This window comes from Diplotaxodon limnothrissa, linkage group LG11 (genome assembly GCF_057381915.1).
Source record: "Diplotaxodon limnothrissa isolate DT_005_m linkage group LG11, D_limnothrissa_male_GT1.1, whole genome shotgun sequence".
Lineage (NCBI taxonomy): Eukaryota > Metazoa > Chordata > Actinopteri > Cichliformes > Cichlidae > Diplotaxodon > Diplotaxodon limnothrissa.
This window is the reverse complement of record NC_140606.1, coordinates 34,743,752-34,767,344: the sequence shown is the minus strand read 5'-3', so window position 1 is coordinate 34,767,344 and position 23,593 is coordinate 34,743,752. Positions and strand designations below refer to the sequence as shown.

General features: G+C 40.8%; 1 protein-coding gene across 2 annotated transcripts in view; it reads right to left on the bottom strand.

Annotated features, from left to right (window-relative positions):
* The window catches only part of thsd7ab (thrombospondin, type I, domain containing 7Ab), a 230,880-nt gene that overhangs the window by 41,408 nt on the left and 165,879 nt on the right, over window positions 1–23,593 (bottom strand). For both annotated transcript variants that reach the window (XM_085366672.1, XM_085366673.1), the window contains 7 exons: window positions 15,310–15,488; window positions 14,696–14,701; window positions 14,099–14,232; window positions 12,447–12,600; window positions 10,978–11,119; window positions 2,921–3,036; window positions 2,240–2,357 (listed from right to left, as the gene is read on the bottom strand). In XM_085366672.1, coding sequence (XP_085222798.1) covers window positions 2,240–2,357; window positions 2,921–3,036; window positions 10,978–11,119; window positions 12,447–12,600; window positions 14,099–14,232; window positions 14,696–14,701; window positions 15,310–15,488 — 849 coding nt within the window. The remainder of the gene's footprint in view (window positions 1–2,239; window positions 2,358–2,920; window positions 3,037–10,977; window positions 11,120–12,446; window positions 12,601–14,098; window positions 14,233–14,695; window positions 14,702–15,309; window positions 15,489–23,593) is intronic.

Genomic DNA, 23,593 nt, shown 5'->3' with positions numbered 1-23,593 from the left:
TTCCTTTTGATTTACCAACTATTGCTGTAGCGCCCTTTCTTCAAAGGGCTCCCTCGGCCCTGAGGAGCAGGAACATATAATGGGACAGAATCAATTGTGTGAACTCCTGGAACAACAACTAGGCAACAGGACGACAAATTTTCTATGGTCATTTGGAAAGACTATAACACAGTAACTTTGACTTAAATAAAGACTCCCTCTGCTTTGTTTGTGGGAGTTTTTCTAGCTAGCTACATTTGGAAATGTCTGAGATGCGTGTCTCCCAAATACACGCTTTGGTACCATGTGTACATAACATGTATGTAGCCCACAGTAAGAAACAGAAGTAGAAACTTTTTGTAGGAATTAGTAATTTGGTTTTTGTTATTTATTTATCATTAGTTTCTGACCTGGATGGATAATAAAATTTTTAATCAATAGAATTTTTTGTCCCGCCTTTAACTGTTCCCATTTTGGTTACACTGGTAAGGCTGCTTAGTCCCACATCAGCATGCATGTGAAATAACTCTGACCTTGCTCCTAGGTCAGGTTTCTTTTGTAGTTGGAGATTAAAAAAAAAACCCCAAATTAAACAAACTGAGAGTCCACAGACCTTCTGGAAATCCATAGAAGTACGCTGATCTTTTATTACAATGGGTGTCGAGCCACAGCTCATATGGAACTCAATCTAATTCCCTAAATTGTGGTAGGACAGACTGTGCAAAACATCCATCCTTTGTTTGGCTAATTTCACACTAATAAACTGCCCAGATAAGCCAGCAGGCGTGAACTGGATAGCACTGACATTTAAAAGACCCTGGTCTGACTTTATTTTACTTTCTTGGTCTCTGTGCATGCACATCATTTTGATTATTGTTGTTGGTTGTGATACAAAGCACAACATTTTAATACAACCAGAACATTGTTCCATCATTTCTGCAGATGTGTCTTCATTGTGGTTACCCATCCTCCTTTTGCAGTTTGGCATCCTCTAGTATTTTTGTTACACACTGGTTACATATAGTTACACTTGGGGACATTAAACATGGCCAGTTTCAAAGGTCAGTGTTTCTACAAGTAATTCCCTGTTTCAGACAGTTTATTCCTCCTGACTCTGTACATCAGTGAGCATACATTTCCTTCACATGGTCATCTCATAAACACTTCTTCTCTTCTGTTTGTGGGAGCCAGTAAATCATAAGAAAGGGAGGAGGAGAAGCTTAAATGGCTTGTTTCAGATGACGTGTGAGGGCCTAGTATCAGATAAATAAGGAATATCTCAAACTCTGCAAGAAAAAAAAATCCTCTCCTACAGTTACATTTTTTTAAATGCACCACACACATGTACACAATTGACCACACTCCAATATGTGGTCACACCAGCTGTGGGAACAATGAGTTTTTAGACTACACCTATCAATAAACTTGGCCCACGTTTTGATTTCAAATGCACACCTGTAAAGTTTGGTAAAGCTGCCAAGAGTTTACATAAAACTGCATCCTGCACAGACAGACACACAGATGGATGGGTAGACATAGTACTAAGTACTAAAAACTGCTTGTTTGGCAGTTCTTGCTACAGTAAAGACGGACTAAGGAGGTAAAAACAATAATAGCTCTGTTATCACAGTTGGATCTTGTTTTTTCAACAGATAAATGGTAAATATAGATAAAGCAACAGGAATGTAAGGTGGTTGGAAATGGTCATTATTTTTTATTTGATAGGACAGTGTAGCACAGACAGAAAAGTGAGGGGAGAGAGCATGAGTGACAGACAGCAAATGGGATACATGGTACCTGGGCCACCTGCTCTACCAGGTGAATTACAAGTGTGCGTCAGGAGCCTGTGTTTCACCTGTTTTAGCTTTAGTCGTCTGTTGCAAATTCAAGAATCTATGTTTGGCCATTTGCCATTAAGACTGAAGTGCAACTTTACAATCTGGCATCCTCTTTTATAACACGTCTTAAAACATTTATAGACCATCTTAAACGTATATGTGCTTCATTATTTTGCCTGAACTTATTTATCTCGTTTACTTGTTTATGTTGGCATTTGCCTTTACTCCAGTGTAATCTCATTATTGCACTTGAAAAGAGCAATGGAAGTAAATCAGTAAGATTAATGTGCAATTAATGATGAAAAGGAGGCGCAGTGTTTAGAAAAGTTGTCTTGTTCGTGAAAGGTTACCGATTTCATACTCCTGGATTTTGATGGCACTGGAAGCTGCTCGGGACAAAAACGTGTGTGTGAAATTCTCACCTTCTAGACCGCAGGTCTGTGAACACTCTGACCAGGCCGACCACTCCAACAGCTGACAGTTGACAGGACACTCGACCACACAGGAGATGTTCATCTGCCACTTCTTCTCCAAATTCATCTGCAGCACATGTTTCAAACAGCACATCATCAAATCATTCACATAACAGACAACCAATCATTACGCTGCAAACTCAATCTGCTATGGTCAGACACTGACTTGACCTCTCAGTACTGCAACTCCCAGAAGTCTCTGTTCTGGCAAAGGGCAGGTTTCCGGCCAGCTGAATTGGATTATAAAGGCTGCTGTGAAAACCATCCTGACACAGTGTGTTTTTGTGAATGAGCCAGATGATGAAGTGGGCCAAGGGTTAAATAGCTGTGGGGAAGGCTCTGCCACAGCCCGCCGGCTACAATTACATGGAGTTGACACATTATGAATGAATAAAACGCCCAGCCAGAAGCAACGACAACAATCTCTGCATGGGAATATTCTTAAATATTTCATGTTGCTTCGGGCTGAATAGTACTGGAACGGTGCGATAATATATTTTAATGAGTTATGTGATCACGTCATTAAGAAAAGAAATTAGAGTGTCAAACAAAGAAAGTAAAATTGGATTCTTCCAAGAAACAAAAAGGGAAGGTCCAAAAGCAAACACCTGAAGGATTTTCCAGTCTCACCTCTTCACAGAATTTTATATCCACCGATTTGCCATCGCTGCGAACGCAGTCAAGCATCCGGGTTTTGATGCCGCCGCCACAGACAGCGTTTGGACTCAGCTGACACGTACTCCAGTCTGAAGAGAAACAAAACATATTCACAATTTTACTAGTTTTAACATTAAAATTATTAACACAAATATTGAGAATCACCGCTAAAGACGGCACTGCTGTTTGTGCCTATGAACAGCAATTTGCCATGACCCCCTTTGAAGAAGTCACCTTATACCCAGTGGCATACCTCTTCCTAGTGTTTGGAATGCCCAGTGGCAGTCCTGTTATATAAATACCACCTGCAACGTAAGCTGGATTTTTTTGCATTGTCAAAAGGAGGATCTTCAACTTGAAATTCAGAAGTTAAATCTGCCAAGAAAGGCAGGCGAGAAGAAGCCAAAAGCCAAAAAACTTGCTTGTAAAGACAAGCTGTGAGCTGCCATGTTGGTTCATGTCAAGAAGTTGGCTCCAAAGGGTCCTCTTTAGACAGTTCAGGGTGTTAGGAGTGAAGCTCGAAAATGACAGTCTAGTCCTGGAAGAGAAATTTGTATGTGCAACAGTGAGAATGCAGAAGTGCTACAGGATACTCCTGATCTGATGGCTGTTGATGGTTTGTTCATGGTGAACGGTTACATTTGGGCCAGCTGAATAGCATGCTTGGAGTATTCGACACAATGCAGATTCTAAGGATGGTAGTGATTCTAACACAGGTCCTGATGTTTGTTTGTACAACTTCATTTTCAATGCTGACTCCAGGCACATTTTTTTCTGTGCTGCAGCAACAGCCTGGGAACTTCTTGTACTTTGTAGTGATGCCCAGCACGATGTTTTTTTTAATACTACGAGGATTTATTTTTACACAGTACATGTAGCCTGAAACATAATCGGAAAGGTCGTATAGAGAAACAATCTCGCTTTGTTCCTTTTTCTTTATCACACTCACAAAATGGAAAATGTCAAGCTTTCGGAGCAACAATGGCTCTCTCACAGAAAATATAAATAACACCAGATAATAAGTTGAATAAATATGCAAAGACTTGGCATCTGCTGTGGTTTAAATAACTAATTTCAGTTTGTTTTCTGCAAATAACTGAAAATAAACACTGTTGAATAATCCAGCACAAAGACAGCACTGCAACGTTGCCCTGAACTTTATGAGTGCAACTCTACAAAAGGCTTACCAATAGCACTGGCAGTAAAACAAAGAGCTGTTCTAAAGCTTCAACAAACAAATCAAGCATGGCATCCAGATCTTTAAGGAAACTGTAAATAAGTTCTGAAATATGATCTGAATAGATATGATTTGCACTGAAAGCATTAAATGTGCTATTTAATTGAACTGAGACTGTGTTCTCCCAAATGTGTCAAAGTTGGATTATTCCATTATGCAAATTCTTTCTAAAGTTGATTACTTTTATTATAGCGTACCACATCAACTTGAATAGTTCTTCTTTGATTCTCAAATGAATTCTTGAGAAAGTCTTCATTTAAGACAAGTCCTCAATTTGTAATTTTCGCAACTTGGAGGCAGAAACGATCACAGATGCTGCGAATCAACAGTAGCATTTATTTGGAGTTATATTTGTTGACAAAACCACAATTTCTACAAATCATTTCAGCACAGTTTCATTTTACAAATGACTTAAAGAAAATTCTGGCTGTTTAGTTACTATACAGCTTTGGTACATTTGCCTGCTAGGTGCTAGCTCTGTGGTTCTGCAGCTTTTCAAAGGCTTTTTTGGCACCAAAAACAGCTGCTCAGTCTGCAAATAAAACCTTGATGTGAGTTCTCTGAGTGCACAAACACAGTTGGATGCTGGATACCAAAATAATGAGCTGAAAGATGCTAAATGCTCCGAATAACTGAGAGGAACTGCTAAGCTGGGTGATAAGGATCTGCGGGTTTGTGACAGAACACAGCGCTTACTTGATTAATGATTATTTAATATAGTTAATTCTATCTGTTCTAGATGAACACAGCATTCTGGATAAATTCCAGTCTGGTTTTCGTAGAGCACACTCTACTGAAACGGCACTTATTGGAGTCTCTCCAGTGACATCCTGATGAATTATGCAGGAGAATGCTCTGCCTTGCTGATGTTGGACTTGACGCCTGCCTTTGATACTGTTTGTAACCCGGGTTTAAAAGATGCATAAATAGTAAAAGATAAGTGAAGTCTGAGAATATAAATATCAAAGAGTTCATTTATTTAAATTTTCTTGTTTATTAAAAAGGTAAAAGTTCATGTAAAATTATTAAAAACATGTTTGCATTGTTTAAAATAAGTTATCTTTCTTTTCTTGTGAATTGTTTGTGAGAACTGTAATTTCCTACGGGGATAAGGTCGGTGAAGGTAACACAGGGTGGAGAAGGAAAAGGGAAAAAGAGACGAGAGCGCGAGAAGAGGTGTGCGTGAGTTACACGGAGCATCCGGAGAAGTTAGCTTGTTTTTTATGTACTAAGAGTAAGTGTGTTTTGACTTTTCGGACAGATAAGTCACAGTGTCGGTAAGCTAGTGACATAACACGTAAAGTTTCAGCGTGAGTCTGCTGGACTGTGTGCTTTGTTTCTTGCGGCTGTGCACGCATTAAGTTAAAGTGAGGCTAACCCAGCCGTTCGCTAATAAGGACTACTGTAGGCTGCCGTTTCGCTATAGTTGTGGAACATAACAAGCTGCAGAGGATCGTTACCGAACTGGTTAACGACGGACACACCCCAGATAGTCCCTCTGAGTGCCCGCGTCACTCAGAGTACCTCTGGCAACGTGGGAAGCTAAAACAGGTAGCTTGTGGAGCACGTGGAGATCACGGACCTTCCTCATCTTTGTGCTACTGCATTCAGAGCGGAGTGTTTCTGACGGAGCTGAAGACAACTTGTTACCTGGATTAAGCTGGTGGGAATTGCACGTTTCACAAGGTACTGAGTTTATTTATTTATTTTTTGCTCGTTGAGTGAAGAACTTCCGGTTGGGAGATCGTTTTGGATTTATACTGGAGCAATACAGGCCTGCAACGTAGGGTTTATCTCTGCCGGCTTTAGGTTTAGTTTGGGACTATAATTGTTTTATCACTGGTGGTTTACACTGTATGTGTGGAGATTCTGTGTACAGTGGGTAAATTGCTGTGTGTGTTTTTGGTTTGCCTGAATACTGAAATCTGCCATTTTATTATTTTCATTGTTTGGTAAATTAAAGGAGGGTTGCAATGCTCTACTTTACATGGTGTATGACATGATTTACTGCACTATAGACACTAGTGTTAATTTTCGCGTGTAGTGCTACTGTTAAGGAATAAGCTTCATTGATCCCAGAAACAAAAGAGAAGTTAATTTAAAACATCGTACGAGAGTACACTAGAAAAAGAACCCAAAGCCCATTTATTTAATGGTATTGAGTAAATGAGGGCTACATGTTGACCATCACATTTTGCTAGATAGGCTGAGACATTGGGTGGGTATATCAGGGTCTGCTTTGGACTGGTTGACATTTGCCAAACCTTCTATCAGGAACCTTGGTGTAACTTTTGACTCAGCTCTGACTTTGGACACTCATGCTAATTTATTGGTTCGCTCCTGTTTTTATCCTTTAAAAAATATTGCTAAGCTGAGTCCCATTGTTTCACACTCAGAACTAGAAATGGTCATCCATGCATTTGTCTCATCTCATTTGGATTATTGCAATTCTTTGTTCACTTGTTTAAGTAAAGCCTCTGTGGATCATTTGCAAGTTGTTTAGAACGCTGCCGCAAAGCTTCTGACCAAATCTTCTAAATACTCCCACGTTACACCCCTGCTGATCCAGTTGCACTGGCTCCCCATAAAATTCAGAACCAACTTCAAGATTTTGACTTTGACATTCAGGGCTCTGCATGGACAAGCACCAACCTATATCAGAGATCTTTTACATCATTACATCCCCAGCAGGTCCCTGAGGTCATGTGATCAGGGCTTGCTGGTCGTCTAGCATACGGGCTGAAAACGAAAGGTGATAGGGCGTTTGTAACTGTGGCCCCCAGACTCTGGAACTCCCTTCCTTTAAGCCTGAGATCTGTGGACTCAGGTTTTTAGCTGTTTTTTTAAATGAAACCACTATCTTTTTAAACTTGCTTTTGGTTGATTTCTGTTTTTATGTTTTAGCTTTTCTGTGAAGCACTTTGTGATTTCTGTCTTGAAAGGTGCTATACAAATAAAATTTTACTTACTTTACTTACTTAATTAATATAGTTATTAAATAGCAGCGTTCACTAATAAGCTATCACGTAAAAGGTAATCCTGGCATCAAGTGCACTGTGTTTTACAGCATTAAATGACCCTTACAATACAACTGTTATCTGCCTGCTTTGAGAGCACATAACTTTACCACATATCAAATATTTGCCAGCGTTCAGCAGGTTGCAGCTGTTGATTTTACCACCCTGAGTGCGAGCAGAGCTGGAAGGCAGGTGAGAGGGTGTCATGATTTAGATGAGAGCAAGAAGCGAAAAGAAGAGGAGGAAGCATTGAAGTCACAAGAAACCAGCCTTTCACAAGTGTTCTGCCTCTGTACTTGGATGTATTTTCAGTTCAAGCGGGATGATGTGGAGGGGACAAAACACAAGGAGACGCTGTTTAGAAGTGTTCGAATGCCTCAGCTGTCACAAAGTCTTTACACTTCAGAGAGAATAAATCCCAAACAGTGAGAAACAACCGTAGTCTGTCTTCGGCTTTTTTAATGGGGGAGCACACAAAAATGCATTGTCGCTTTATGTTGTCTCATTCCTCTCTGAAAGTTGCTTACCTTAAGCTTTTATACAGTACGCTCATACACAGAGTCTCCCAGCAAGGACAAGAACAAGGATTTTTATATAAAACATCAATTAATTGGTAGAGTTTTTGATATGACGTATTGACACAATGCGACACGATCAAGTTAATTACTAACTCCACTGCTGACACACTAAAATTTCCCAGCCATCAGAGAGCAGAAACTACATAGACCTTTTAGGATACACATGCCAAGCATATAAATGAACCATTTTAAGCTGCCAGATGACTCAGCAGAGCAGTGCGCATGCCTTGTACTTGCCACACTGTAACTTTGACTTCAGCTCATTACCTTTGTGGCATTACATTCTTCGTCTCCTTCTGCCACCTCTTTAAAAATAATCAGTGTGGCTTTGTTGTATTTCTGGAGTCTTTATAGCTTCTGGCTGTTGAAGATGACTTTTAAAAACAGATGCCTGCAAAGAGGTCATTTAAGATTTCTAACATCTCACTTATATCCAATAAATATGGACCCCCTGGGCGACCGTGGCTCAGGGGGTTGGGAATCGCATCTGTAACCAGAAGGTCGCCGGCTCGATCCCTGGGCTCTCTGTCCTGGTCGTTGTGTCCTTGGGCAAGACACTTTACCCTACTTGCCTACTGGTGTTGGCCAGAGGGGCCGATGGCGCGATATGGCAGCCTCGCTTCTGTCAGTCTGCCCCAGGGCAGCTGTGGCTACAACTGTAGCTGCCTCCACCAGTGAATGAATAGTGGTATTGTAAAGCGCTTTGGGTGCCTTGAAAAGCGCTGTATAAATCCAATCCATTATTATTAAATCTGGCTGCCATTAGTGTCTTTTTATGGCGGAATTGCGTTGTGTGGCCATTTGGTCTGATTTGAGTCGCCTCCTTTGAAAAATAAGCAGAATTTAAAAGCTGAATATGAACAGAAAAATCCAAAGATTTAGGAAGCAGAACTTGGCACCCTGAGAAAATTATTTCTGTGAAGGGAAAAAGCAGCATTTTATTCCAGACTTGGGGTTTCACTGCCTTTAAACAACCACAGTGCTGCTTAAAAAAAAGAAGTAAAAGAAAAAAACTTGCAACAACGGGGAGGCTGAGGTATCACTCACGAAGAGCGCCGTGCGATGAGCGGCTGTTTTTAGCTGCAGTGAGCTCGTTTGCAAGCTCAACTCGGGAAATTGTGTCTCCTTCTGCTGAGGAGCTTTGTGGCACTCTGGGGACTGGAAATAGGGAGATCGCAACAAGAAAGACTGACAGTAAGAGACAGAGAGAAAGGCAGCAAGGAAAGGAGAGAAACGTTGCAGGAAGGAGCAGCTTGGATGATCTCTGCATCAACAATGGAAAAAGAATACCCAATAATAATTTCTGCTCATATATTAAGTACATATACCCCAGGATACCTGCATGCCACTGTGAACTCAGCAGTTGGGATAATGTGTCACCTCTTCCAAAGAGCAGAGGGAGCAGGAGGGTGGGCTTCCAAACTAAGTGAGTGCCAAACTCTGCTTTTATTCGCTTCTATTGAAATTGTTTCTTACAGTTTCCAAAATGAAACATTAATGCATAACCTCAGTGACATGTGAGGTGGAGCTGTGATGTCCCGAGGATTCGAGGGGGAGGCTCGGGTAGGCTGCCAGCTCAAATCTATTTTGGAAATCTTTCTGTTTACAGTTAATCAGAAATGTTTTCTGTTCTAAGCAGTCACACACAGAGGTGCCACTGAGCAAGGCATTTAACCACAGTGGCCTGCAGCCAACTGGTTTACTTGTACTCTTCCAGGCTTTAATGGTTGTAGCTGCAGAGAAATCAAACTTAATGTGTGCCTATTCAACCTCCCTGTGCAAACCGGCGCTAAAGAGATAAACAACCAACCAATAAATAGCCGGCTTTTAGAGACGAGCATTGTGAAGACCAGCTGTGAGCTGGACTCAAAACAGTCCTATTAACGTTACATTGCCATTATACAAGGTTTTGATAACACCCCGCATGGTCTGCAATTATCCTACTAGAATGACACAAAAGCGATAAGGATAATGAAAAAAAGAAAATAGATGAGCTGTTTATTGATCGCTCATCCCGTGAGGGGCTCAATCTGAAATGGATGCTGCATTTTAAGGCTTACATTTAAGGGGCTGATTTTCATGTCACTGATTTGGTTCAGATTTGGTTCACATCACTGACAGCAGCCCAGAAATCACACAAGCAGCAGCAATGCTGCCATTTTCAGGAAATACGTGATGATGCAGACTGCCAGGGGGCCACAATCCCCGTGTTAATCATCCTCATCCACTCGGAAATGTAGTGAAATAACACAGACAAACCTAAAAAGTCCAGAATACTTCTTTTTACTTCTCACAGTAAGGACTTGATGATTAATAGCACATCTCTACTATTTTAAGGAACTCCTGCGTCACCATGCCACCACGCAGTTACATCACCATGGCGTTGTTAAACATTCACATATTAACTGAACATTAACACTGGTTAGATGTATCATCGCCACAGCAACTTCTGGTGTGAGACACCCAGGCCAAAATCCTGAACATGCATGAACATGAATTTTATTTATACAGCGCCAAATGACAACAACAGTTGCCTCTCAGCGCTTTATATTCTAAGGTAAAGACGCTAAAATAATACTAAGAAAACAGGGTAAACCCCAACAATCAGATGATCCCCTATGAGCAAATGTTTTGGCAACAGTGGGAAAAAAGAACATCAGGCTCAGGGAGGGGCAGCCATCTGCGTGAGGGGAGGAAGACACAGGAATTCACAAACCTGCTCTTTGTATGTGGCTTGGAAGGAGTCTAAATAAAAGATACGAAAAAAAACAGCTATTAGCAGTTTGTCTGGGCTAGCTTTTATAGTCTGGAAGGCTCAAGTGAGCCAGGACCTTCTCCAAGACAATGTGTGGAGCGTCCTGCTGTTCTGAGCCATAAAAACATATTGTACAATCACAATACTCAAGGAGCAAACACAACATGACTGCAGTAACTACAACAGACCATTAATAGTCCCAAGAGTCTGTGCCTTTCCTGCCATGAACTGTCTGTAAGACGCTTTTCTTTCTCCACCTGATTATTGTTAAAAAAAACAGCTGCTATTAGCTGATGATTGTTTCTCTATTAATAACCAGCAAAAAAGCCCTTTGACTTTTATATCAGTACATCCTTTTTGGGGAGATTCAGTGTGCCATTTTAAACCAACCAATGAGTGTGGGTTAGGCTATAAACCTGGGCTTCTTCAACATTTCCTTTTACCTGTGATGTTGTAGAAGTAGTTGAAACAGTTGAGGTTAAGGCTGCAGGGCTCCTTTTCGGTCGTGTCTGGACACTCTCTTCCTACGCTGGGGGGTCGAATGGTGTATGCTGTCCGCACTCGATAGTTACTTCTGGTACAGGGCTGAAACAGAGACTTCCCATTAAAAACCTGAGCCATTAGAATGCATAAATGATTAAACAGGCCATATTGTAGCGAGTGATAAGAAGTGAATGGAGGCATATCCTTGACCCGGAACAAAGTCATAGCGTTCCTGCAGCCATGGTGTTCATGTGTTTTGATGATTGAAGGCACTAAATGTGTTAGAATTATTTATGAAGTTATTGGGCCGCGATTCATTTAAAATGTTAATGTCAAGATGTTCTCCGATGGCTTTCCCAAAATGTGGAATTCGATGTTTTTGTTCCAGCAGGAGTTGACAGGAGGGCTGAAACAGATATTCTACTGGAATGGTAAATCACCAGACTCTACACGGTCATTGCTTGCAGAGAAGAGAGTTGGGGGAGAAAATGACAGCCTTTTGAATAACTCCATTGCTGACATGATGAATAAAACATGTGAGAGGCCCTGCTGGTGCCACTGCAGACTCCACATCGAGACTGGAATTATGGGAAGATGGTGCGTCAAGCACTTTGGGAGAGAATGGGGTGTGATTAACAATGGCCAGGGTGCTGCTGTGAGAACAGCGGGTGAAACCAGAGCAGTTAAAGCGGCTTTTTACCATCAAATGGAGGTGTCGGGCGGAGGAGTTGAACAGGATGTTCTGACACCTTTGGAAGTTTTTGCAAAAAGAATGAACATTGCGTGTGTGCTGCAGCCTGTAGGTGTGTGCTGATTGCAGGGGCTGCTGTCTTTTTACAAATATGAAGTCACCATGGAATAGGAAACTGTCTCAGCTGTAGACCAATATCAGTTATATTTAATTTACCATAACTTTTTTACAGTGAAGTAATTTTTTACAAACTGAATTTGTGGTCTTGTGTAAGACTATTTTTGGTTGTCTGCCAAATCATGTTCACAAATTAGCTGCAATATTTTTAGCCTCAGCTTTTATGTTTGCTGCTACATTACTGCTGAAATATATCCAGGTGTGTGTGTGTGTGTGTGGCTCTACATGCTCCTGAATCTTTATCATAAATCATGTTCCCTCCCTGCTGAATGCACAGTGAGTACAGTGTAATATAGGTGATATATAAGCCATTTTTCTCCTCCTTCCCAGTTCATATATCTCTTTTATTCCTCCTTGGTGGATGAGAAATAACCTGTTGACAAAGATTCACACACTGCTCACAATGATACAGTACAGCCACGCTTTGAATTCCTTAACCTCAGAAAATTTTTTCCAACAAGAAAATCATATCAGTGGACTTTTACAGAAATCTGACCCTGCCATATCTGCTCTGTGCCAGACAGCTGAGCTGCTGCTTTCTGATGTGGGTTCAGCTCTCACCAGGGTGCAGCGACTCCAGGGTCCCCAGTCGCTGAGGACACAGTCCTCAGGGCAGGGCAGCCGGCTTTCCCTGGCCCCCAAGGGCATCTCCTCCGGGTCGCACAGGTAGTCCTCGACGGGCTCAGATGGGCCGTCAATTGTGTTGAGCATGCACCTGTGGGATCGGGCAAGAAACACCCAGAGTTTGACCTTGTTTTAGCAATTCTGCTGTTGTGGTGCAAAGAAAGAAATAGTCAGACAGTGTGTTTTAACTGGACAGGGAGCTGACAGGTACATGAAGTACCTGACAACCTATGTGCTTCTCACACGGCAGGGTGGATCCCCCAGAGTAGGTGAGGTCAGGTCTATAAAAAAAGTCTAGTTTCACCTTTATTTTAACTTTTATTGTAAGTTTTAACAAAAACATTTTTTACAATAAGTAAAAAGTAAATTGTTTTTTTCAATTAAACCAGAACCTGGATTTCCTCAACGACCTCAGTCAGAATATTTTATTTAAATTGCAGCTCGTTACACCCCAGTCGGCCATTTACAGTATTAATTTCCCCTGCTCTAAGGAGGGACAACTCAGCTGAGGTCATTAGCATTTTTACTCACTCTGACTGTACATTAGCCGCTCTAGCAGCTTAATGGACCACCAACAATCATGCTAAGATGCCAGGTTGGTTATTATCAGGACTGTATATGTTGATATCTTTTCAAGCAGAGTTGCTCCCATGTATGTGTGTTTCAATCCACTGTTTTTAAGATGTTTTTGTTTTGAGTAATTCAATCTACTTCATCAGCTGATCAGTACCAGATAATGATTTTCCAAAAACAGAAAATGTGCATATGTTTGTGTACTTTAATGGTGTGCCATAGGAACACCAATTATTGAATAACTGAATTAAGAAGAGCAGAATCAATTTGTCACATTTTAAAACTGTAGTGGGGTTGTAATTATTTCAACTCTAAAAGACACCAAATAAAATTCAGTCAGTAAAAATAAGATTATTTAAATCTGCAATGATTTTAACAGGTGTTATGGTTGTGTGGGGCCTCTATGCTATCATTATGTCCAACTCCAGTCCTCGAGAGCTACCGTCCTGCAGCTTTTGGATGCATCTTTGTTCCGACACACTTGAATCAAATGAATGGCTTATTATCAGGCCTTTGTCAAACTTGATGGCATGCTGAAGAGGTAATCCAACCATTTGATTCAGCTATATTGGAGTAAGGATGCATCTAAAAGCTGCAGGACAGTAGCTCTCGAGGACTGGAGTTGGACACCCCTGCATTAAGCTTTGCATAAGTAATGAGAGCCTCATATGGAACAGAGCATCAGTGACAACATATAACACACTGAATAAGTCAGGCATAGAATGAAAGGAGGAGCTGGAAAGTTTGTGGGCTGCAAAGTGGCTTGCATAGCAACTGTAGCCACCCCAGTGTGGCTTAAATAAAAAACCCTGTATGAGATTTGCTGCGAAGCACAAACAGCTGAGTCATCAGTTAATGCTGGCTGCAGCTGATATCTGCTGATCTGCCAGGATTGAGGCTGAGCTTAACTTTGTGGCCTGCCTGAATAAATGCCATGCTCAATTACAATAAAATTTTTTTGGTAAACACTGAAAACAAATAAGCAAAGCCACAATGGCAGGCAATCTGACAAATACCTGACTCTTCTGGTCTGGACACCTTCTCCACAGTTTTCTTTCAAATCCACGTTGCTGACTTTCCACACACTCCACGGCTCGGCCACCCACACGTACTGTTTGCAGTCACTCTGACACGGCACCACCTCATACACCTGAGAAAAATAACAAACACTCTGAAGTTGATAGAGCAGCAAATCAAATGTAGCAGATTGCAGTTTCTTTTCTAAACTTTTTTGCTGCAGGCAAAGTCTCAGAGGCTTGCTTAGCTAACAAATATGATCCTCGTGGTCAAAATGAAAAAAGTCGCCTCTACAAATATATTTATTTTTTAATATTTCATCTTAGCCATGCAAGTTTGTCAGTTAAGGTTTGCCTAATACACTGTGATTCTTTAGCTCAGCTCTCTGAGGTTTAACTCAGCCAACGAGATTATTTCTGCCCCCAGAGAAGCTTTGCCACTGAGAAATGTCTGCATAAATAAAACTCAAGTCTCCTATAGGACCTTGTTTAGCTACATTCATGACATTGTGAGTGTGTACATTTATCTGTCAGTGACCTACTGACACTGGTGACACTGTGAGTACATTGCAATTATCTGAGGAGAGCAACTCTTACCTGGGCCTGTAGCAATGAGTCACATCCAGCGAGCATCGGGTTGGATTAAAAGGAGACAGATGGATTAATGAGCAGATGCCAACTGTTCATACAGTGCAAAACCTATGATTAATGCAACATTCAAGAGTTCATAATCAGAAAAGCCTGTGGCATAAACACCTGTGTGAACTTAGCAGATTCACACACACTGCCAGGCGTACTTGCTGATACTCTAAGGCCTGGAAAGCATTTCATTTGAGCAAATCAGAGAACCTTAAGGAATCAACTGGCACATTTGGGGGCATTAATTCAGTGGATGGGATCCATTTATAGCACCCGTTGCTTTTTGCAGTGTCGCTGCTCAGAAAAAAATGACTGCAGCAATAATGAGTGGAAGGTAAGAGAAAGCTCTGCAGACTCAAGTTTATTGTCATAAATAATTAATTTATTTCTTTCTCTCTAGTGCTGGATATGTATAATGTGCAGCATACTTGTAATAACTACAGACATATTGTAGCTCAGCTCATAAATATTAAACAATGGTGAGCTGAAAAGAGCTTCAGTTTTGACTTTAATCTCCTGCTCAGCCACCAGCTCGCATGTCTTAGCACGTAGATTAGTTTGGCTGTCAGTACCTGGTTGATGTGGTCCAGTTTAGGACACGGCCGACCTCCGTTGTAAGGCTTCTCCCGAAGCCATTTGGAGCGAACTTTGACTCCGCTCCCACAGGACTTGCTGCAGCGTGACCAGTTGGACCATTCACTGAGTTTACAGTCTGAAGGGCAGGGGATGATGCACGCCTCTTCAATATAACCTGAAAGGAGGTGAAAAACAGGCGTTTTTGTTGTATTTTTTATAGCGCAGATTCTACTCTAAGGTTTGTGACCTGTAAACTTAAATGGATGAACACTGTGACCTTAGAGTTAGCTACAGACATCAGAAGAAAATCCAAAACACCGCTGTGCTGCTTTTTCATGCATTTTCAAAAAATTACTGGAGCGCACAGTATCATCTCTTACTAATTATTTCATGAGGAAAAAGCATTCACCCGAAAATTGATTCACAAGAAATTTGCTTTGAAATAAAAACCTTTGTTCTTTCTGCCTCCCACCAGCAGGATCTAAGCCTCACAGGTTGGAAATGACTGCTTTAGAGAAAAATACCCAGCGTCCTGGTTGTTGAACCCGTTGTTTTCTTCATCTAGTGCAGTTCCATTTTTTTTTCTGTCTAACATTTCAATTTTATTTAAAAGGTGTAAAAGCCCTGTAAACTATTAACCAATACTTTACAAACTAATCTAAATGCATTTATTGATTTTCAGCCAAGTGGAATAAAAACAGGGTCCATATTCAAAGGCCTCATTTTTTGCTCTATTACTGACAAGTGGAAAAAATATCTCCCAAAGCAGAGGTACAGTAGGGCCTGGCAGGACGCTTCGTTATTTCAGTCCATCTTCCCACAGCTCACAGAGTCTTGACACCATCAGCAGGGTGGTGCTTTTTTGGATTTTTCTACATCTCAGTTGTGATCTCCTCTGTCTTGACCTCTACACAGAGGTCAAGTTTCAGTCAAATATGATGAAATATTTCTACACTCCTGGCTTTGTGTATTGAAACTTTCTCTACAGATTTCTTTTCCTTGATCAGAAACAGTCTGTTTAGTGCATCAAGTACATTTTGTAGGCTTATGCAACAGCACTGGTCTGCAAATCAGTTTACCCTTTGATTAAGAAAATCAATGAGGTGAATGAGCTGGTAAAGTGGACTGTCTCACCAGCTGCTTAAGCCCTTCCTGTTTCTAATGTGAGCTTCTCCAGGCTGCTTTTATTTTCAGTGAGACATGTGGTGCTACGCTGATGATGGGCTTGCTGAGAACACACTTCCCACGATTCAAGAGGAATCCCACACAGGCCAGTCACTCCTCACAAATCAATGTTGTCAAGTGGAGTCGTTTTCTCACTTTTTCTAACCTGGGAAAAGTCTTGCTGTTCCCTTCGCGCTTCACACTGACATACTGAGCTGCCGGGTACAACAACACCTGACCACTGAGCTCTGTGGGATCTCTGTGCTGTTAGTAATTCTCCATTCTGTCAGATTTTCTGTATTGATCCAACAACTGAGCAAACAATGTCTCAGTCTCAAAGCTCAAGCTAAAGTTTAGGCTAACACAGCTCAGCTCAGGCAGAGCAGTCTGGTGGTGTGACCATGTGCTGGTAAGAAGACTGAGCCTAGTCTGAGTAATACATTTATATGTTTAGGGCACCAAAACACTGCAGAGGTTTATATTTAAGTTTATCTCTGATGGGCAGAGCCATAGTTAAAAGGACAATCACAACCATCACCTCTGAAATTTGACTGGCCTACACCCTCAAAGACTGCTGTGATATCAGTGAAACCATGGGCAGAAATTACAGAGGGAACAAAAGGGAACAGATGCCCTTTTTTCAGGGAAAACAGTTTTGTCCTCTTAAATGCATCGTTATAAATATATGATATTGATTATAGTATAATAATATGTATTGAAAGCTCTTGAATGGTTGGGTGGGTCTCACTAGTAGCACCAGGAGAACAATCTGGAATAAAAGTTGAATTAATATGATTTTTGTTGATTGATAAATATTGTAGGATTTATGAGGTTATATTTCCAGTGGTGCATGCTAGAAAAATGTTATTAAATAATTAGCTGCAAGTGCTAAAAATGGACCTGAAACAAAGCTTGTGTGGACGGGAGAAATCTGGGTATGGCATTATTTGGTTTTTGATGCGATGCAAATGCTGGCATAAATACAGACTTAGTATTGCTTAAAACAGCTAAGGAACATCCAGACCAGTGCCGCCACAGGCAGTAGCCAAATGGATTGTTAGACTTTAATCATGGGGTTTTAAACTTGGCTCAACTGGAGAGGACAGTTGAAGGGTGATCGTGCCACCCAGTCTGCTGGACCAGAGCAGTACGTTTTCTTAAAGCTAATAAGATTAGAAAATAAAAGTCTTTTTAATCCAGTCAGAGCTAGAGTTCTGGCAGCACTCTGGCAACAACTACGGTAAATACACAGTGATCTCGTCCATACACATACACACAGTCGTGTCTCCATGGAGCTGCATTCGTTTAATAAAGCTCATTCATTTCTAAACGTAACCATAACTATTACTTGCATAATCTGCACTTAGCCTTACCCAAACACTAACGCCAATCTTTCCTAAAAATTAAATGATTTATGTAACAGGAACCTGCTTTTAGTCTCCATATGCGACTGTGCAAACAGATTTAGGTCCCCACAACATGAGTAATACCTGCACACGCGCGCGCGCACACACACACACACACACACACACACACACAGGCCTCCTTTCCCTTTGGTGTCTCTGAGCCCAGATCAGCATCTCTACATCCACACCTTGCTGAGTAAAGCCTGGCCTCTAAAACAGCTCCATTACCTTCGACCTCCACTTCAGTCTAGTCAGGTCATTCGAAAATCACTCACACTATCACTTGGAGGTTCACCCTGTATAAAAGCCACAGCACCTGTGCCTGCAGTTCACTTGTAATTCAACTGATATAAACTTGTTAGGTGTCTCGTCTCCTCTGTGAAGCCTTTGGGCTGAGGCCAGGAAGGAGATCACTCCTGCTGCCTTTGCAAGTCAACTTAGGTACAGCCAGACACATGCTCTCACTGCAGTCTCCAAAGCAGCCGGAGCTGTAGAAAGCTTCCTTAGCTGGTAAAAACCAAATGATACTGTCTTACTAATCATATGCTTAAATCTCCTTATAATAATTTGTATATGCACCAAACTATCTAAAAGATTAGTCAAGCTTTGTAGAAAGATAAAAAAATATTTTGTAGCCTGCAAGAATGTAACAATTAAATTAAAATGACATTAAACTGTACTTTGCCAGTTCAAGAGATTATTTTGCTGAGAGCATGTCTCGTTATTTTGTAAGGTCTCAAATTTCACAATGCCTTCTGAGATTAGTGTCTTCATCTGGTCCTGAGTCTAGTGGCATTTTGCATATATAACCACCTGACTGTTTTTTTTTTTTAACTTATCTGGATAGGTAGGTGGATGTTTGCAAATTACTGATGCGCAGAATGGAACTGACAACACAGCTCCACCCCCCCAATCCAATGACTTCCCTCTATGCACAACTACTATCATCACTGTGCAATACTTAATTTACATGCAATAACCCACACTGTAAATATATAACACTATTTATTTATTTTTCTGATTTGTCTTTTTGTACATTTTATATTTTTGAATACTGTTCATATGTATATAGTGTATATAGCGATGCTCTGTATCCCATTGTACATGTATATAGTGACAATAAAGGCATTCTATTCTATTCTTAAAGCTTCAGAATCCCACTAAAGTTGTTTTCACATTGGTCTGTGACAAATGACAAATGCTAAATTAAAAAGTATATGTAGCGGCTCAATTAGAAGACAACCATATATGTCTAGATTTACTGAAAGGGCCAATTAGAGTGTTGACACAATTATAAAAAGGTGCAGATGTGAGTGGAAAGTGGTTTAACAGCAACACACTTGTTCTTTTAAACAGATGCAGTCTTTGTTTCGATAATTGCCAACACAATCAACCAAGAACAGCACAAATGAGCAGAAGTGACGTGGGTGGGAATACTTCACATGTGCATAGTGTGTTATATTTAACCTAAAAAAGATAATATAGTATAAGCATAGCTTTTATATGTTAATAAAGTTAACGCAGCTGTGCCATGTGGGCAAATATGCACATTGATCTTACTTTTCCAGCATGTAGTGTGATGCTGAAAGCATTTACTACAGTCAAAGGGAAGAATCTGACAAACAGCCAGCTGTGACAACAAGAAGGACAGTCGATAAATTTAAAGCTTCTGCAAAATCCTGAATAAGTGACAGGTGACACATACATCCATAGTTGTCATGCATTTTATAAACCCCACCTGCATTGCTCTAGGTTAAACTCCACCCTGTTGTGTTATGATTTTGGACGGGAATGCTTTAGCACCCAGCTCACGGCTGTGAACTGTCCCCCAAGCTCATTCTAATAACAGCTATCACATTCGTTGTAAGTGTGGACGAGGTAGGATATTGGTTTTCTTCTCATTGTGTAAGTAAAAGATTCATTAAAACATTTACAACATTCTCCTCTCCAAATTCTTTTGGGTTGTATGGAAGCCCCAAACGCAATTTCATTGTTCTTGACAATGACAATAAATAAATAAATACTAAATACTAAATACTAAATACTAAATTCTGCAGTGTGAAAGGAAAACTGCGGCACATACATATGCAATGAGGACAGCCACAAGAGTAACAGAGTCCACATGTTTCCTTTGCTAAATTTTTACTGTGCCTTTTTAATGAGTCACAGCAGTAGCCTTTGCACCAGTGCACACCCTCCCAGGGTGTGCTAACAACTGCAAAGTTAATGAAACTTTTTTGTAAATTTAACAATTTTTTTGGTTGTTTTGACAAATATTATAATAATCAATTGCAATGAAAACAACAAAAAGAGGAAACTGTTCTATTGTAAATATAGCACAGATAGAAAGATACATTAAGTTAAATACTGCTGGGCTAAAGTGAACACAACGGATAATAACGAGACTTTATCAAAAGATGATTTTCTGTTTGCAACACTTATTTTGTCCATCTGGTCGGGAATAAAGTCCAGGTTATTCATCAGCTAGGCATTTGAAAGCAAATTTCATCTCCCTGATGGCTGTCCTGCGAGACTTTAGATGCCCGTTTTGGCTCTAGGGACCACCCAACATTACTGCCTGTTATGCCCCTCTGCTCCACAATCCTCCTCAAGGTAATAGAGACAGCCTAATCCCTAGATGCTCTGAAAAACAACTGTATACACTTTAGGCTCAGGTTGGGGCTCAGAGGGGAACAACAGCAGTGGCCATTAGGCCAGAAGGACTCGCTGATGTTTTTAACTAAAATGATTAAACATTGACCTTTGTCCTCAAACCTTCAGGAGAAGGTTTTGCCTTTATGACTTCCCCCAATGATTGCATCCCCTCCCCCTTTACCACAGTGCTACAGTGCTGAGCCATCCTGTAATATGATGAGGCCAAGGCCCCATGAGCCATCCCGTAATATTATGAGGTTAAGGCTCCCTGAGCCACCCTGTAATATTAAGTCACAGTGAAGGTCAAAGCATCATGGGTTGTTGATAGCAGCAGAGATAAGAGCTGAAGTTCAGAGGCTGTCAGATTGGTGTGCAGACAACAACCTGGACCTCAATACCACCAAAACAAAAGAACTGGTAGTTGACTTCAGAAGGAGGAAGTCCGAGCTGCAGCCTGTCAGCATCAACGGGGAGTGCGTGGAAAGGGTCTCCAGTTTCAAGTTTCTGGGTGTGCACATAGACACAGACCTCCAATGGAGCTCTAACACCTCTGCGGTCTTAAAGAAGGCCCAACAGCGTCTCCACTTTCTGAGAATCCTCAGAAAAATGGACCTGAAGAAGGAGCTGCTGACCGTCTTCTACCGCTGCTCCATTGAAAGTGTGCTGACATATTGCATCGGTGTGTGGTTCTCCAGCTGCACCACAGCACACAGAAAGGCACTCCAGAGGGTCATCAACATGGCCCAAAAAATCATTGGACATCCTCTTCCCTCCCTGAAGGACCTGTACAGCACTCGCTGTCTCAAGAGGGCACGCAGCATCCTACGGGACTGCACACACCCAGGACACCGGGTGTTTAAGCTGCTGCCGTCTGGCAGGAGGTTCAGGCTGCTGAGGTCCCGAACAAATAGACTCAAGGACAGCTTTTACAACAGGGCAATAGCCCTGATCAATGTAAATAGCTGACCTGACTGGATACCTCCCTGGACTTTTTAGGGGGAGGTAACAATGTTTAAAACGATAACAATAATATTTATATTTATAACAAGGTGCAATAATAATTAATGTGCAATAATAACAGTGTGCAATACACATACACTTATTCTTCTTTTTTATACTAAGTTAATATACTGTGTTGTGTTGTTTGTTACGTTGTGATGTGTCATATCGTGTCGTGTTGTGTTATATGTAGTGCCGACGTAGGACAGTTTTTCCAATTTCATTGTACTACTGTACTATGTATGACTGTGCAATGACAATAAAGAGTTATCTTATCTTATCTTAAGAAATAAGACTAACGCCGAGCACATCAGAGATGAGAGATTTTCCCCTTCTGTATCATCATCTTTGGCATAGTTTAATGTTACTTACCTACACAGCTTTGTGTGTATGGTTTGAGAAGGCTGTTGCTTTTTTGTTTTGTTTTGTTTAAGTTACACCAAACAGATGATCTGCTGTTGAGAAAATGAGAAATTCATACACACAAACACAGTTTGCAATAATTTTCCATCAAAGTGAAGAGTTTAAAGACATGAGTGGTGGCTGAAATTCTAAAACAGGAATGGTCGATTTCTTGACAGGACATAAGAGTGGACAGGAGAGATGAGGAAAATACACAATACACAATACTGTGTATTGTGTATTTTGTTGTACAGTTATTTTATTTTCAACTTTAATTTATATATTTTATCTTATTCTTCCCAGTTAAATTTACCCTTCATTTATATTTTATTCCTTCCTAGTTAAATTTACCCTTTTTAATTTTTCATATTTATTTCCTATCTTATTCATAGCCTTTCCTTTTTTTGTCTTCTTTAGGTCACGAGCAGTTGTCCAAGCATTTCACTACATATCGTACTGTGTATGACTGTGTACGTGACAAATAAAATTTGAATTTGAATTTGAATTTGAAAGGACGTGCAGGAAATGGCCTGGGGTAGACTCGCCAAAACCAGTAAGTTATGTTGGTGCATGAGAAAAGCCAGGCCTAAAGATCTAGGCCTAAAGTTCAGTCAGCGAGCCCCTTAAAAATCACAGGTCTGCATTCCCCAACTGGTTGGTGAGTGGCTGCTAGAGGTTGCTGGCAGTTGCTTGCAAAGAAGCGTATGGAGCTGCACCAGAATGCTCCATGCAATTACTCTTTCCTAGCAGATTGCTGTGGTCGTGTGTAGTTTGCCTGGAAGATGTCAACTTGTCTGCCAATATTCATCAACTGCTTGGTGAGCTGCAGTGAAAAGTGTGTCTTTTCTGTGTTGGTTGTGGTGGTAAGGCACAAGTGCCACCTGAAATATCAAAATCTCATAGCAACCAAAGCGGTCAGGATTTCGGTGCAGCATCCCCTTTGTGATATATTTCACCTAGAAACATTAAGCAAACACTCGCCAACATTTTACCCTAACAACCTGTTGTTTCCAGGTGGTGCCAACTGGTCGCTAAGTCTGCGTGACTGAGGCCTTAATATAGTGTTCACTCTCACTGACTTTTGCTGTTATTTATGGCTGTGTTATTCATTTTTCCCTCTTTCATCACATGTGTGCTTCAAGTGTGAGAATTGGTCATTTAAACGACTTGAAGCTTCATTTATTCAGGTCATCAACAATATACCTGCCAGGTATGGCGAAGATCAGATGAACGGTTGTTGAAAAAAATGCAAGAAAACACAAATGCCTACAGCATTTGAAAAGATGAAAAGTTTCCAACAGAACAAATAAGCAGAGTGAGTGGTTTAACTTTTGACCCCCTCAGATAAAAGATGAATCTCCGACCTCCAAAGAGAGGATCAAAGCAGTCAGTCGACGGGAAACACCGATGCAATGAAACAAGCCAAAGGATGAATACTGTATTTCCGAGATTCCCAACAATTCACTTGCCAATTGTGTCCTCTTTTTATTAGAGAACTCCTTTTGTGGTTGACTGGATTATTGCTGAACACTACGAGAATCATGAATCTTTCATTTGGATGTTTCTTTTGCTGCTGATTGCTCCATCCCTGCTGTCAAGGTTGACTTTTTAATTGGCTAAAAAAATAAGCCTATATAATAAGATATAATATATA